We start from the raw sequence: 16,832 nt of genomic DNA, 5'->3' as shown, positions 1-16,832 counted from the left end.
TATGAAGGCTACCTTAAGGTTAAGGAGTCATCTGTTTATCTTTCAGGACTGGATACCTCTCTGGTTCTTGCCATATAACAGCGAAGAACAAGTTGTTTCTCGGCAAGGCTTGGCTTGGCTGATTCCATTATGGGTAGACAGAGATCCAGAGGTCAGTAAAACCCTCACTGTTGGAATTGTTGCTTCATGCTTGCAATACAACAAATATGATGATGTTGTCCAATCCGCACAAGGTCAATTCTGCATTTTTCATAGCAAGTGCACCGTTGCTGCCTGGCAAGTTTGAGCAGCCAACTTTCCTCCCAACCTTGGAGGTGTGGAGGCAGATGAAGATTGTCCCAGCAGTTCTGTGGTGATTTAGTGGATGCTCAGTACAGAGTGAAATGCTCTGCCCTCTGGAATCATTAGAGCCCTGGCAGGGAAGGTGTATTGCGCTGTGCTAAAATTGGGAGAAAATTCCATGCATTGCTTCCACTGGAGTACAAGGAGTGTTGCACCCATCCTGCTTTGTCTCATGTCCAACTCTCCTCCTGTATAGCAGGGGGTAGGGAAACTGATTTCCGTCAAGGACGACATTCAAACCATTTAATTTCCCCCCACTATCCTTCTCTCCCTCTGGATTCCTCCCACCTGAAGGTTGGGGTGACTGTTTGGTGACTGGAATTACTTTGTGGTTTCAATGTGAACTATTATAGTAGGAAGCTGACACCAAGGAGCTTCACAACCAGTTGTACACTCACCTGTACTACAGCAGTCTCCCAAGTCCCACTTGTAGAGATGCCCAAAGGACTTGACTAAATAATTTCAACATGTTGACAAGCTGTATTATGGCATCTGTCAATATTAATGAACACTGTATGCAAACTTGTTAATTGTACATAGCTAATAGTTAACTCATATAAGCTTTCTTTTGTCCTCTGGCACCTGTAGTATTTTTGATGCAGCTTTTGGCGCTTAACAAATTGCTCAACCCTGGAGGATAACAGCAATGGGTAATGAAGGCTAAAGGCTGTACATTTTGCTTCTTGAAACATTTGTCCCCTGGGTAAATTGAACACGGGAGAAAAGGGAGACGACAGCAGAGGAAAATATCAATTTTTCATAGCAATATATATTTTTTTCAAGAGACAAGAAAAGTGGGGAGGGCAGAGGTGAAATAATTTCTTCCGTTCCAACAGTACCTTAGCTACTTATAAACTAAGTTGGCATTCAAGAGAATAGCTGCTGTTAACAGCTTCTTTTGCTTTTCAGTGCAAGGATCAATATGAGAAACATGAACTGCAGAACAAAAGCCTCTTTCACCTTTTCTGCTATAATACATTGCCTATTTCTGCCAAAAGGAATTTTGCATATTTTGCTGCAGTTTTTCTACCCCCCTCAAAAAAAAAGAGCAAACCCTCAAATTCTATTTAAATGATGATGATGATGATGATAATAATTTTATTATTTCTACCCTGCCCACTCTGGGTGGCTTTCAACAGAACTTTAAAAACAGAATAATACTTAAAACATTAAAAACTTCGCTAAACAGGGCTGCCTTCAGATGACTTCTAAACGTAGGATAGTTGTTTATTTGCTTGACATCTGATGGGATGGCGTTCCACAGGGCGGGTGCCACTACCGAGACGGCCCTTTGCCTGGTTCCCTGTAACCTCACTTCTCGTAGTGAGGGAACCGCCAGAAGGCCCTTGGCGCTGGACCTGGATCTGGGCTGAATGATGGGGGTGGAGACGCCCATCTGGTAAAACATCTGAGAGCTTTGTTTTGAGCAGTTCTGTTCTTAGAATTCTTTGCAATTTTTGGGGTGGGGATGGTACAAGTTGACATTAGGGCTTAAATCAAGGTTGCCAACCTTTTGAGGCTCATGGGTGCATTTGCAAACTGGGGAAACTCATGGACACTGCACATGCACAACAGTGAAACAGACACCACGGCATATTCTGTTGGCTACAAGAGGATTCGGCTCTCAAATGTAATTTCAGCAGAGGAAGGGGTGGGATCCTCAAGGGCACCATAAAATGTATCCGTGGGCATATTGGATGCTATGCTAGAATGATTATCTAAAATATAATTGGACAGTAGTCACTGTTCAGCAGTTTCTTGAATGAAGGGTGCTATCTTTCCTTCTTGATCTCAGAATAATTCAGTCAAGAAACAGATTTCCCCCCATGCTATTTTAACAATAGTATGGAGGAAAAGGAAGGCAGGACAAAGGTGTGGGGTTTTTTTTTTTATTAGTTTTACCGATTCAGTAAATGAATGAATGGTTTTGTGTTCACCTTACATGCATTACTATTACTTTGTCGAACATTACCGTATTGCACCTTTTAAAACTTTGCTTGTCCTAAATACTTTTATGAGCGAGTTTTACATTTCCATAAACTGTTAGGACTTTGTGACCTAACATTTTATTTAAAATATTCCATAACAGCCTTGAGGCAAAATGTTTTAAAACCAGATTATTGGTTTTAAGAATCAATTTGCAGTTTTTCAAGAAACTTCTAAATGGTGGGGAACGTGGTCTAAAATGCAATGTGGAGGTTGGAGAAAAGTTGGATTTTAATGTGTAAGTGGTTTTGATTTTCATTAATTCTAGGTAAAGTTCACCTCCCTCGCCATAGGATCAGCACTTACATCCCTCGAAGTAGGCTGCTTCGCGTTGGCTGAAAGCTGCCAGAACATATCAGGAGGCTTGTGGGGAACGGTGATTAACATCCTTCTGGACCAGTCTGAATGCAGTATGGTCCGAAGAGAGGTATGTAAAATATGCTCCCTGTAAAAATGGTTTGTTCTCTCAAGTTCTCTTACAGCACACTCCTTTAGGTGTCTACTCAAAAGTGAGTCTCATTGAGTTCAATAGCACTTAGTCTAAGATAAGTGGATACAAGGTTGCAATCATTTACATCACTTTCTCGGAACAAGCACTACTTGACTTGTTCTGTAATTTTCTTATTGTGGAAACTTTGAGATAACTTTGATGTGCTTGTAAAATTGCATGGAATCCAATAAATGTGTATCATCTCTCCCTTCACACTCCCCATTTGAGCCTGTGTATTGAGTACTGAAGATTATGAAGAGGAGGAAGAAATACCCAACATCAGCAAAACAAGATTGTGTACACAGATATTTTCTGCTTTTGTCATCTGAAACCTAAATACAATTTAGGTGAAACTAGGGCAGGTTCACATTTAGGCTCTTAAACTGAGTTTGAACAGTTCTCCCTCTGTCAGTGTCATGGTCCACCCTGGGCGCTCTGATTCTGATCTGGAGCACTTGAGGATAGGGAGTCAGAAGGGAAGAGGGGGACAGCAGAGCCTGCTTGATGAAGCACCCCCACCCTGCACCCAGAATTCAAAGGAGGGAGACCCAGGGGCTGCCCCTTCCCAGACCGTGGAGGATGATGGAGGAGCAGAGTTCAGATTTCTGTAACAGAATGGTTCCGAAGATCTCTCCCAAGGAGAGATGGCACATCAAGACTCATCTCCCTCAACAAAAGGAGGATGGCATGCTTGCAGAGACAATAAGTTGCACAAGTAGCCGATCCTTCTCCACCTCTGTTTAAAGCTTGGCAGGAAGATGAGGAAACTATTCATCCACCCTATAAGAGCACCAGGGCTAGATTCTGCTCTTTCGTAGATGCAGAATTTGTTTTGTTGGACTGCCATAATAAAAGTTTACTTCTCTATGTACAAGTAAACACCTCTGTTGCCTGGTTTTGGACGGGGGCCAGGACAGCCTTGTTCATTCCCTTTGAAGTACAATCTTGCATAGTGTTGGTTCTCTTTCTGAGAGACCACCATTCTAACACTATTTAGAGTATATCTAGGTATGCCAAGGCAAAGTGGTAGAAAGCATGCTTTTTGGGTGTGCCTGGAAGCAGTGACTAAAAGTACCATGTTCTCTGATTGGCTTAAGACACTTCATAGGGTTGTATTCAGTGTAGCTGCTGTAGCACTATGGCAAATGTCGAATCTTTTTCACCCCTCTCCTCCTCTCACCCCACTCCTCTAAATCTCTTATGGGGGTTCTCCCAGCCCTCTGGAGTATATCTGGTGATGCTGTGGGGCACACACAGGAGGAGAGGGGTTAGTTGAATATCACCTAGAACCTACATTGCTGGTCACTTCAAAACAGGTCAGTTGAATCCCAAACTCAGTTCAGTTTTGCTCTCTTTAAAAAAGGTTTTCCTCATTCCTGCTGTTACAATGGCATTTTTAGATACGTCAGGTAGAATTTATTATGCTGAATGTTTCGGCGTTTTCTTTTTTAAATTTCAGTAAAGAAGCTCTTCAGCTATTGGTCACACTTCTTTATTTTGTGATTCAAAACAGACATCCTCACTGAAACGTAGAGGAACAAACATGAGTTCTCATAATTTTTCCCAACACAGTGGAAGCCTACTGTTTCTGCACTATGTAAACCAACAAGGTTAGACATGATAGAAAAGAAAGTAATACGCAGAAATCAATTTTCAGAAAACCTTAGCAATTAAAGAAAATTATACTAAAAATAAGTCAAGTACATGCAGTTGTGTATTTTCTGTGTAATGGATGTTTCAGCTATTCATGCTTTGTCCTCAGTGAAAATTTATCCTAAAAATAAAATGGCACTTCCCCCTCCCTCAACTTGACAAGACAGCATAACAGTTGATTTTTTTTAAATGACTCACTGAGTAATCAAAATCCAAATAGTTTCTGAATTCCTTAAAATAGAAGGTGAAAGTGGCCTGAACATTACTTCTGATGATAATAGTGTATATCTGAAACAGCCTTCTTGTCTTCAATTATTTAGCTGCAGCCAGGTGGCACTGTTGATGTTTGATTTTTCTTTTCAGGCTGCATTTATTCTTCAGAATCTTTTGGTGATTCCACTGCCCACTGAAGAGGTTAAAGACTCTATTTGGCAGGTGACTAGTTGACTTGATGTGTTTCCATTGCTCATCAATATAATTGCATCCAATATTTTATAACCTTGTTAGAGGAAAGAAAAGGGTACAAGCTGCTTTAGATATACTTTAGAAGTGAAAATAATGAACATTCTTACCCTGTTTTTAGTAAAGATTGGGACAAGCAAAACAATTATTTCCTCTTCCCCAAGATTCTTTCTCTACTGGACAAAACCGAAATATCATCGTTCTCAAATTATTCTAGCCTTACAGAGTGGACTTGCAACTTAACCTAGGGCTTCAGCTAGTTAAAGAACACTGCCAATTTCACGTGCTTTTAATATGAGGGATGTGTTTAATCTTTTTTCCCATTACCATAATGGGATCAAAGTGTGTGACTTATGTTTGGAGAGATGATGGATATAATTTGTTGATGCATTTTATTTTACAATATTTGTTTTTCAACTATGATGGTTTTAAGAGATGTTCACAACAGCAAAGTCTGATGTGTGGGTTGATGATACTGCCCTCACAATTACCCTGAACCAATAAGGTGCATGCAAACATTGGAAAAAAATGTTTCTGGAATATTGCTGTCCTGCTTGTCTGAGAGAATTAAAGCTGACTGCAGAATACCAGGTGCCATTGTGGGATCCAATGATGGTGCCATGTGGCTCCTACCTCTGCCTCCCTCAAAGTCAGAGGCAGAAAATGGGAGGTACTATGGAAGAGGAATTGTTTGGAGCCCTTTTCTTAGATCACCAGATGTTGTTGCTCTGAGCCATGGGTAGGCAAACTAAGGCCTAGGGGCCGGGCCCGGCCCAATCGCCTTCTAAATCCGGCCCGCAGACGGTCCGGGAATCAGCGTGTTTTTACATGAATAGAATGTGTGCTTTTATTTAAAATGCGTCTCTGGGTTATTTGTGGGGCATAGGAATTCGTTCATTTTATTTTCAAAATATAGTCCGGCCCCTCACAAGCTCTGAGGGACAGTGGACCGGCCCCCTGCTGAAAAAGTTTGCTGACCCCTGTGAGTCTGAGCAGATGGCGCCAGCTATTCCCAGCCCTTGTCAATGTGGGCATTAACTCTTGTGGGCGTCTTGGGGGAGCAGGTCTCAGTCTGCTCCTCAGCCCTCTTGCTATTGTTGCTGCCTCACCAGCCTCTTCGGCAGCAGCTATGGGAAGAATGGGACACAGTCGGAAATAGAACACCCTATTTTTGGTCTCCCTGGGGCGGGACTTCTTCACATGGGCTGATGGCCAGCAGTTGTCTCTCCTGGCAATGCTCCCCTCAAAGGTAGTGGTAGCAAAGGGAAGCAGGAATTTACAGGTACTCGATGCACTAAAGAGCTTTTGGAATAATTGACCTTAAAGCATCCCTATATAGCAGCTCCAGGGACCCAGAAAGATTAGTTTGGGAAATGAAATTCCTGTTTGTAGGAGGGAACGATGCCAGCACGGATTAGTACAGAAAAAAATTGGTAAACTGCCTATTTGAGCTTGTCAGTTCTTTTGAAGCTGCATCTTAAAGCGTTTTTAATAGGTTTGTGAAATACCTTTTAAACATTTTGTGAATGCTTTTAAAAAGAACTGTTTCAATAGTAAATGTATCCTTTTGATCTTTTTTTAAAAAATGGATTGGATTCAAATAACCACGAGCAGAAAGGAAATAGCCACTGGCAGTGTGGTCTACCAGCACTTGGTCAGGCACTAATAAGACTTTTCACAGCTTTGCAAGACCCGCACAAGTAGAAGAGGGACATCTTTGGGTTTCATTTCATCCCCACTTGGTGCTTTAAAATAAATGTAAAATAATCCTCCTGTGAGCAGGAGATATCAAGCCCTAGCCTTAAAATGGATGCTAAGTTCAAACACTTCTCTGTGGCCTAGATACTGTTGTGTGGCTTAGCCAAGGCAGGAGGATAAACTTGGCAGGAGTTATTTAGAACCTATTTCCCCGGGAGTTTCTTGCAACAAGCAGACCACTCTCCGTCTTGTACAGTAGATCCATAATTATGTGAATTGTATCTCTAGAACCTACTTGTTCTGGCAGAGTGAAGATAGATATTATTTTAACATTGAAAGAAGACCAGTATGGTTCTGAAAACCTATATTAAATACCTCCATGGGATACTATTGAACTGACAGGTTTTTCTTTAATGGAGTTCCAATTGCAGAAAAAGGAAGAAGAATCATCATCAACAAAAGCGAGTTTTCCGGGAGCAAATAATTCATGCAGTTAATGAGTTTGGGGGCTTTTTTATGGTCCAGAGCTGACTTTAAGCATATTTTTGACAGCAGGTTAAGACCTTCCCAGGCATTTGATGGAGTGTAATGAGTTATCCTGGCCTAAGACTGCTGATGTTTTTGCCATTTGCTATTCTTGATGTAATTCTGTTTTTTGTTAGTGCATTAATTATTGCTGTTTTTAACTGTATTTTTATTCTGTTTGTAGGCTGCCTAGAGTCTTTTTTATATTAGGTGACATCTGAATAATATAAATAATATATTTTAATATACATTCTATTTATAGTGTTGTAGCTTGTCTAATATAACCAGTTAACTTGACTGCACAGAAAGGTTCGCGTGTTCAGTGGCTTGGATCCTAAGATAAGTGAATATGGCGAAGTGCCTGGAAGGTGTCCCTTCCTGATTTTGGATTGCTCTTCTTTCCTGCAAGCAGCTCCCTGCGCTCCACTTTGTCCAGAAGGCCCCTCTGATACGTCAGGAACTGCAGGGAGGAGAAGAGGATGGAAAACTCCCATGAACTTTATGTTCACTTATCTTGGGATCCAAGCTGCTGGGAAGTTGGAAGACATTGGCAGGATCAAATGCATTGCAGAGTCTCTGTTGGATTCCTTCTCTAATGCTACTTCACTCTCTTTCGTGGGGATGATCCCTACAATCAGTGTACAACCTCGATATACTCAGTGAACACTGTCATGGGTGGTCAGGAGCAGGGAAGAGTATTTCTGTGTAAAGTTCAGGTGTAAAGTTTAGAGCTGCTATATCCAGGCACATCTATTTTTCCCAGTTGCTGTTCATATATTTCAAAGGATTTTCAAATATACCAGAAGTGTCTTAGAAAGGGGTAGTTCAAAAGGAGCTCCTGCTTTTTCTTCTTCATTTTAATAACAGAATATATTCAGGGTTGCTCCCTTACATTCCTGTAAAGGAGATTAAAAGATAATTGGACAGTTTTGAAGTAGCTGAGATGAGATTACACGCACTAAGGTTTAGAACTAAACTACCTAGAATTATACTCATTCAATTTTAAGCAAGTTATTTCAATGGAGTTACCATATATGTGTTCTGATAAGTAATTTTTTGTGGGAAACATCTCAAAAGATGCCGATATATTCTTGATTAGTCTTTCAGGGATAGATGGTGCTACATTATGCTTGGCATACACCCCCCACCCCGGCCATTCCTGTAAACTGGCCATTTTTAGCACCTTGGTATTGTAATTCAGGTTAATACTTTACTCATAAGTTTTTACAGATATATTTTATTATATATTGGCCTTTATTGGCATAAGCAATAATATTATTATATTCTTGATTTAGTAGTAAACCACTCTGTGGTGTGAAAGGAGTGGATTTCCTAATACAGTGGTACCTCAGGTTAAGAACTTAATTCGTTCTGGAGGTCCGTTCTTAACCTGAAACTGTTCTTAACCTGAAGCACCACTTTAGCTAATGGGGCCTCCTGCTGCCGCTGCATCACTGCCACACAATTTCTGTTCTCATCCTGAAGCAAAGTTCTTAACCCGAGGTAATATTTCTGGGTTAGCGGAGCCTGTAACCTGGAGCATATTTAACCTGAAGCGTATGTAACCCGAGGTACCACTGTATTGATTTATAATCTATGGCCACTTGGCTCAAGACTTCCATGGGAAATCACAGTTTAAAAACATTAATAGATTTTAGTAAATCCAGTGATTTAAATCTTATCATAGACTGAACATATACAATTTTTCATTGGAGGTTTTGGTCTGGAACAAGTGTTGATACAAATGCCGTAATTATAAAAGAAATGTGTACCTGTATTTAGGATGATTTTACAAGAAACAAATTATTTGTCTGTAAGAGAGATTATGCAATCTGATATAATTTATCCTCCCCAAAGTTTTTCAGTATTTATTTAAATATGTTGATTAACATTGATAACTATGCAGTGATTTGGCTAAAAATAAAAAGGTTGATATATTATAGTTCTCTGCTTAAGCCAGTTTAGACTACACTTATCTCCATGGAGAATGTCGCAGAAAGGGAAGGGAACTTTATATGGTGTTATTTAGTGGTATACCAAATAGTACACAAGATAAGGAGATTAAAATGTTCACTGCTTTACCATCCCAGCAGTTATTTTTTTTCTGTTATCACAGTTCAGTAGATTCTTAGCTTCCCTGCTTTTGAAATTGAAATCCTTTCTGCAGTCAATAAATCAGCACATGTAATCCCAAGTCATCAGATCACAAGATGTTATGTACTTTCAAGGTGACTGAAGTCACTGCACACACAGATTATAAGGTGTGACTGACTCCAGTGGGTTTTAGCACACCCCTGTGGCTGTGAAATGCTTGGCATAGAAATTGTAAATTGGCATCAATGGGGCTGAATATAAAAACTTTGACTCAATGTCATCACGCTTAGAAGTCAGCAGAATTCCCTGAGTAGGTAGTTGTCATGCTTGAGTCAATGAATGCACATTACTGACATCTTCTGCATGTAGATTCCCAACTTGTAATGTAAGTTTACTTAAAAAGAACTTCACAGAGTTATAAAACTTATTTTTTATTCTGATTACATTTCATCTCAAACAAGTATTGAAGTTCTTTCTTACCCTGCACTTCGTTCAGCCCCACAAACGATCAGGTATGAGGGTAGGAGTGTCGGGAGAGAATTATGCAAACTGTATAAATTATCAGGATTTGCGTGATTTCCCCCAGACGTTAGTATTATGCACAAATCTTTCGTGAGTAAGAACGACAAGGAATGTCCTACCTCTGTCCAGTTGAACCCTTCTCTGAGTCCCAGTTCTTCTGGCATAAGTTGGCAGCAATTTTGTTGTTTAAAATGAAGCTGAGATTCTCAGAGATGAATTCTGTGGATATGCTTTCCTGGATGCATGCCATCAACCCTTGCTATTTCCTGCTCTGACGGAAGAGGTGTTCATTCTCATTGGTTGGGAACCAATGTTGTGAGGGTCTTTTTAATGACTATAAATTTTTATATATGTTACCCCCTGCCTCCAGGGACCATGTGTTCATGATGAAGAATCTGGTCTATCTCTCACTGGAAAAACCGCCTTGCAGGCTCTGTTATATCATTGTCGCTTCTATGAGCATTTGAATGAGATGGTGAAACAGTGCTACTTAGGTCGATATACATTTGATCTGCATTGTTCCTTGGGAGGCAGCCAGGCAGCCGAAAAGAGTAGCATAAATGGTAAGTGACACTTCAAAGAATTCATTTGGTTTAAATTTTGGTTGCGGTTCCATGTGTTATCAATACATTTTCTTCTTGTGATTTTTTGTTTTGTTCTGTGCGAGTCTTCTAAAAGTATTATCCTTTTGTGTCTCAAAGTTAAAATAGTCAGCCAGTCTCTTGAAAATATAATACCACATCATCTGGTTCAGTATCCGAGAAGCAATTATGAGGTTTTTAAATGTGTTCATAGTCGGAGGTGGAAGAAGCATATTAGAGATAGCCCATTCCTTCCTTCGTGAAGGATAAATAATGGGCTGTAGGAGAAATGTAAAAAGAAAACAGAAATCTAATTAGAACATCAAGAAGGATGAATCTCCAGTAGAATGGTAAGAATTTGAAAAAGGCAGTACGTGGGTTGTTATGACTATGTGCAAGCATTTCACTGTTCTGTTTCTAAGCGGTTGTCTTAGTGATGCACTGTGAATAATTCCATATTGGGGATAACGAAACAGTCTACTTCCAGATCATAGAAAGCGTTGCCAACACTCCATAGGGAATGAAGTCTGCTTCATAGGTACACTTTTGAAGTCCACGTGCTGAAACATAGAAAATGCTAATGCAGCCAAGTGGGTGCTTGGAAACATATGTATCCTACAGATACGCTCTTCAGAGAACCAGACTGGCTGCAACTCCCTGTGGAGGGCCCACTTGGTGGTGACCCTGGTTTTCTTGCTATGCCACGTGGGGCAACAGCAGCGTGAGCCTTCTGGCTTTGCTGTTTTGCTCAGTTTGAAAAACAGCTTTCTTTCCACTGTGGTGGGATGGGAAGTAGTGAGCTGTTGCATAAATCAATATATCAGGGACGTGTGCTTGTAAAGAATAGTGGGGGTGTTGATTCCTTAATAAGGCCCATAGGATGAATTTATGTGAGGATTTATGATGCCTGATTCACGGTTGAGCTTCAGCACTTAAGATTTTGAAGCATTGGGGAAAGCTGAGAGGAAGCAGCTAAATTAGAAAGCAGTGCTTCCTTGAAATTTATTTATGGGTTGCCCTTCAAATCCCCCCACCCCCAGTGGTTAGAAGGAAAAATATTGAATTCCAATGTGGAATGCCTTGCAGTCAATTTTTATTTTATTTTATTTTATTTATTTTATTTTTGTTGTTAAAAACAAGCAACAAGTTTTTATTGCTATGGGTCAGCCATTTTTGGTTAGCCAAGCCACAAAATTGGCATTGGTTAGACCTGATTTGACAGTTTGGAGCCAGGGAGTTCCAGGTACTTTAGCATCACTGTCTAAGGAACTGCCTACCACCTTTCTTACTAGGAAATGGGAGTGAAGAGTTGCCAGTTTGGCCATTCTGTGGCCGAGGTGTGCCAGATACCACTTCCAACCTTTCTTCCTCTTGGAGCTGGCGTGGAAGCAGGGTTCATTGTGCAACGACCAGAATAATCTCTGCTCATTTTCTAAAGCTTTAAGGCTGAAAAGAAGGCTGGTCGAGGGCACAGTTGCCATGGTGAGCAAAAAATGTGGAAGCTTATTTCTAGCCCTTATGGCTGTGAAACATAACACAAAAATTGGATGTGAACAAAAATCAGGACAGTTTATTGCTGCTGGGTGGAGGCAAGCAGTGGGAAGAAGGACTCAACAGTTCTCAGTTACTGATTGATTAGTTCTTTCCTGTGGCTCCAGAACCTGATCACTTCATAAGATCAAACGGGAACCCATCAGCTTACTTGTCACACTTTTCAGTCATATTGATTAATAAATGGAAAAGAGAATTTGCAAAATCACTCTAATCAATGCAGTTTCAACATAGATTTATGCTATATGTATTCATTCCCGCCCCCCCCCCCCCCGAAGCATAACTCTATGTTTCCTAATGTCTGCCCTGTTCTACAGCAAAATATCGGTGTTCTGCAGTTTGTGGAATGTTTGAGAGATTCTTCCCTTTTGTTCTTAAAAAAACAAAGGGATTTTTGTCATTTTTCTTTGCTAATGGATTCACCAGCAAAGCAAGAGGTGAGCATATAATATAGTGGTTCTTGAACTTCTTTCTCTGGGCCACACTTTCAGAATAAAAATTTGCTTGTGCCGTTTTGATTTTTTCATTGATAAGAAATTCATCAGAAAACAAAAAGAAACAACTCATAGCAGAGCTTGATTTTGAAAATATAGCCCTCTATATTCTCTGTGTATATATAGATAGACAGGTAGATAGATAACTATACTACACTGAAATATTTAAATGTTTCTTTGATTGTCCTTGCCACACTTGCCATCCTCTCTTGCCATACCAGTGTGGTGCATCACACCCTTTGAGAACCACTGATACAAGGTGTTTTAAAAGGCTGCCTTTTTCTCTCTTCTTCCCCGCCGCCTCCAGATTTTGACGATTCACTTTCTCTCTGGAGAGTTGTATCTACTCAAAGCCAATCTCCAAGTTCGCAGTCAACCTCTGACACTGTGGTGAGTTCTAAAATGACAAGTTGCCATTGTATTTTTTTTTTTATAATGATATTTATTAAAGTTTCACAAAAATACATGAAAATACAAAACAAAGAATAAAGTATAAAGTTTTAAAATACAGCAAAAAAGTAGAAAATAAGAAAAAACGTACAAAATAAAACAGTTAAAAACACAATAATGTTCCATAACCTATCTTCCTTACTCTTATTTCCCCGGACCTCCTCATACCTCCCTTCTTTGTATTCCAATTCAATTTGTTGGTTCAGCAAATCCTTACCATTAATCTTTTACCCAATTGTTAACCTTTTTTTTCCATGTCTCTTAAAGCATTACAGCTAAAAACCTCTTAGTTTCTATCTAACATCTTCCTAAAGTTCCTTAATTTTGCAATATTTCTGTAAATAGTCCTTAAATTTCTTCCAGTCTTCTTTCACCGACTCTTCTCCCTGGTCTCGGATTCTGCCAGTCATTTCCGCCAATTCCATGTAGTCAATCACCTTCATCTGCCATTCTTCCAAAGTGGGTAGATCTTGTGTCTTCCAATACTTTGCGATAAGTATTCTTGCTGCTGTTGTAGCATACATGAAAAAGGTTCTGTCCTTCTTTGGCACCAGTTGGCCGACAATGCCCAAGAGAAAGGCCTCTGGTTTCTTCAGAAAGGTATATTTAAATACCTTTTTCAGTTCATTATATATCATTTCCCAGAAAGCCTTAATCTTTGGGCACGTCCACCAAAGGTGAAAGAATGTACCTTCAGTTTCTTTACATTTCCAACATTTATTATCGGGCAAATGATAAATTTTTGCAAGCTTGACTGGGGTCATGTACCAGACAAGTTGCCATTGTAAGGGGAGCTCAATACTGTTTAATTGGATTGTTGGAAAAACAGAGGTCCCATTTTCCAGGTAACACGTTTCTGCCACTTATTTCACTTACACAACCACAGCTTTGTGTGCTTGGCTGGGAACAATTAATAAAATAGAAAGTAGGTGAGGTGGGCCAAAAGAAGGGCCAGTGGGTGGTCTGGGTGCAGCTAGGCCCCCTCTCCCTACAACCTTCCTTCTCTGCTTTTCTTTGGGGCTGGACTGGGCTCCTCTGTTCAGGGTGAGAGAGCGGCAGCAGCAGCAGCTACAGGAAGCAGCTGAGCAGCAGCAAGGAAAACTCAGCACACAGAGAGAGACCTGTTAAGAGATCCGGTACTGTAAGCAAGCTGGAGGGTTTAACTGCTCCCTTTGAGTTGGGTTTTCTAAACAGAAAGAGAACAGGAAAACCCAGAAAGTGGAGTGGGGCAGTTGGGGTAATTTGGAGAGAGAGGTTCTTTAAAAAGAGGGGAAGGTTTGCAGGGGGAGAACAGAAAGTGCAGCAGGAGTTGGTGGAGGAGAGGCCTCAGCAGCTAGCAAAAGATCAAGGAAGGCTGAAGGAAGGAGAAGAAGCGAAGCTATGTGCTTCCTAAGATCCCAGTAAGCAAGCTTGGAGGACTTAACAGCCAGATCTTGGGAGGCGAGGGCTGTTCTGGGGGTCGTTGTGGATTTATGCAGTTTTGTTGATGCATGTGATGGCTGGAAACATGAACCTCACATAAGATGCAAGTTACCTGCACTTTGTCACATAACCCCTCCTCACGTTTCCTTTTCGGTTTCTAATCTTATTTATTTTACCTAGTTTTTGTTCTGCTTTTAACAAATTGAAAGCTATGGGTTTTCACCAGGTAATAATAGAAGTATTGCACGACTTACTGTGACTTCTATGACTGTCAGTAATTCTGTGAGGAAGGGCATGTGAGGAAGGCCCTTTCATCCTGAAAAATAGTTCACTCTGAAAATGTGTTAACTGTGTTGCTGTCTTGTAAAAAAAAAAAAAAGTCCACAAATAGCTTGATCTTCCATAGACAGGCTGCTGTGTCATATATGACATATCAAGAGCCCCCCCCCCAAAAAAACACCATTTTTACCCAGTTTCCAAAATCCTTTCTAGCTGCTCGCCTGGAGGCAATTCTTATTCACCAGAGGTGCGAAGAATTTGCATGTGTATTGTGAGTATTCTGGTTTAGATACTGGAAAATTTCTATGTTCAGCCTCCGTCCCACTGGCAAGCCATTATTGGAAAAGGCGTAGCTGGTGCAAGAAGCTAACAAGACTTATTTTTATAACTAGCTGAAATTATTATTGATTTTTTATGTATCTTAAGACCTTGTTTCCCTTGAACTCTAAAAATCCAAAACATCCAAGTAGCACAATTTAGGAATAAAGAACTCTGTAACTCTGTGATGTTTTCTGGGAGTAAGTCCTTTTCACTAAAAATGCCTTAAAAAATCCAGTTTATTATATCCCATCCTTCTGTTTTTAATTATGTAAATTACTAACAGCACAAGCTGGGCAGAGCCAGCTATTTTTATATACCTAACCATTGAAGTGATAGAGGTAATTGCTTTAAATTTAGGCTGCATTTCGGAGATCAGTGAACACAATTGGGTTTGTTCTTCCCTCCCCCCTCCCCCCCCCGCATCAATTCTTTCTGTTCACACATGGTGCTCTTTGGATTCCAGCAAATGAAAGTTGCCCATTAGTAGAAGCATGAGACTCTCAATCTCAGGGTTGTGAGTACGATCCCCATGTTGGGCAAGAGATTCCTGCATTGCAGGAGGTTGTAGTATATGACCCTCATGGTCCCGTCCAACCCTGATTCTATGAATATATATGGACATTTGTTAACAGGAGGCAATGTAATTATTGATTCTGCTTCCTAGATCATTTCCTCATCGCCATCTCCAGGCTGTGCTGTGGAACTGCAGCTGCCCACCTCACCACCTATAGCTAGAATTTGCGACGTGCCACTTAATCGGCTCATGGCGCAAGGTAAGCAGATGTAATGAAAATGATTCATTTGGAACAAATCACTAACCATGGTCCTGATGCAGAGTGCTATTTGCATGCATGCCAGGGGCTCTTTTCTGCCACCCCGTTCCTAACAGGAACCTAACAGGAACATGGGTGGCGCTATGGTCTAAACCACTGAGCCTCTTGGGTTTGCCAATTCGAAGATTGGCGGTTCGAATCGCCGCGATGGGTGAGCTCCTGTTGCCCTGTCCCAGCTCCTGTCAACCTATCAGTTCTAAAGCATGCCAGTGCAAGAAGATAAATAGGTACCGCTGTGGCGGGAAGGTAAATGGCATTTCCATGTGCTCTAGTTTCCATCACGGTGTTCCGTTGCACCAGAAGCTGTTCGTGGACAAACGCCGGCTCCCTTGGTCTGAAAGCGAGATGAGTGCCGCAACCCCATAGTCGCCTTTGACTGGACTGCACCATCCAGGGATCCTTTACCTTTACCTTTTACCTAACAGTAACCTCCACTCAGCCCCATCTTGTTGCTCACTTTTGCAAGTCTCACAGTGTTCAAGCTGTAGAGAGGATGATAAGGTAATAGCTGAATGCACAGGTCTTCCTTCAAATATCTCAAGATTGCACAGTTTAATTTTGAAGAGCTCTAAACCGAGTGATTCCCCAATTTCCCTGTCCCCCCCATGGACCACTTAAAAATTGCTGAAGGCCTTGGTGGACCACTTAACAATTTTTCTGTCTATAGCAATTGTGCTGTGCTAGACGCTATATGATTTTTAATTGTATTTTTATTGCTTTTTCTGTTTCTTACATTGTATTTTATTGTATGGCAATTTGCATGCCATAGAATTCAAATTGCAATGCAATAAAATACAATGTAAGAAATAAAGGAAGCAATAAAAATACAGTTTAAAACCACTGTGACTATTTGATGCGGACATGCTGCGGACCACCTGAATGAAGCTTGAAGACCTTAAATTGGGAACCTCTGCTATAAACCGTACTGTGTCCCACCCATATCTTGGAAAGTCTTCGTTACCAAGGACCCTGTCCTCTCCACTCCTGTGGCCTCTAACCTGAACTGCTCATATTTATCCCAAAGGAGAGGCATTCAGTTCAATAGCACATCAACAGGTCTTGTGTGACGTTTCACATATGATGTGTTATAGTTCAGTTGGTTAGAGCATAGTGCTGATGATGCCAAGGT

The 16,832-nt window shown here is 40.8% G+C and overlaps 1 protein-coding gene and 1 long non-coding RNA gene across 4 annotated transcripts in view; one reads left to right on the top strand and one right to left on the bottom strand.

Annotated features, from left to right (window-relative positions):
• LOC308481711 overlaps positions 1-16,832 on the bottom strand; it is a 490,911-nt gene that overhangs the window by 54,697 nt on the left and 419,382 nt on the right. The gene's annotated exons all lie outside the window — the stretch shown is intronic.
• Positions 1-16,832, top strand: part of RTTN (rotatin) — an 89,523-nt gene that overhangs the window by 39,383 nt on the left and 33,308 nt on the right. For all 3 annotated transcript variants that reach the window (XM_081014088.1, XM_081014087.1, XM_081014086.1), the window contains exons 30-35: positions 47-151; positions 2,597-2,755; positions 4,835-4,906; positions 10,143-10,335; positions 12,706-12,788; positions 15,535-15,643. In XM_081014088.1, coding sequence (XP_080870214.1) covers positions 47-151; positions 2,597-2,755; positions 4,835-4,906; positions 10,143-10,335; positions 12,706-12,788; positions 15,535-15,643 — 721 coding nt within the window. The remainder of the gene's footprint in view (positions 1-46; positions 152-2,596; positions 2,756-4,834; positions 4,907-10,142; positions 10,336-12,705; positions 12,789-15,534; positions 15,644-16,832) is intronic.

The sequence above is a fragment of the Podarcis pityusensis genome (genome assembly GCF_964106645.2).
Source record: "Podarcis pityusensis genome assembly, chromosome: 7".
Lineage (NCBI taxonomy): Eukaryota > Metazoa > Chordata > Lepidosauria > Squamata > Lacertidae > Podarcis > Podarcis pityusensis.
The sequence above is the reverse complement of the archived record's forward strand: the minus strand, read 5'-3'. Positions and strand labels throughout refer to the sequence as shown.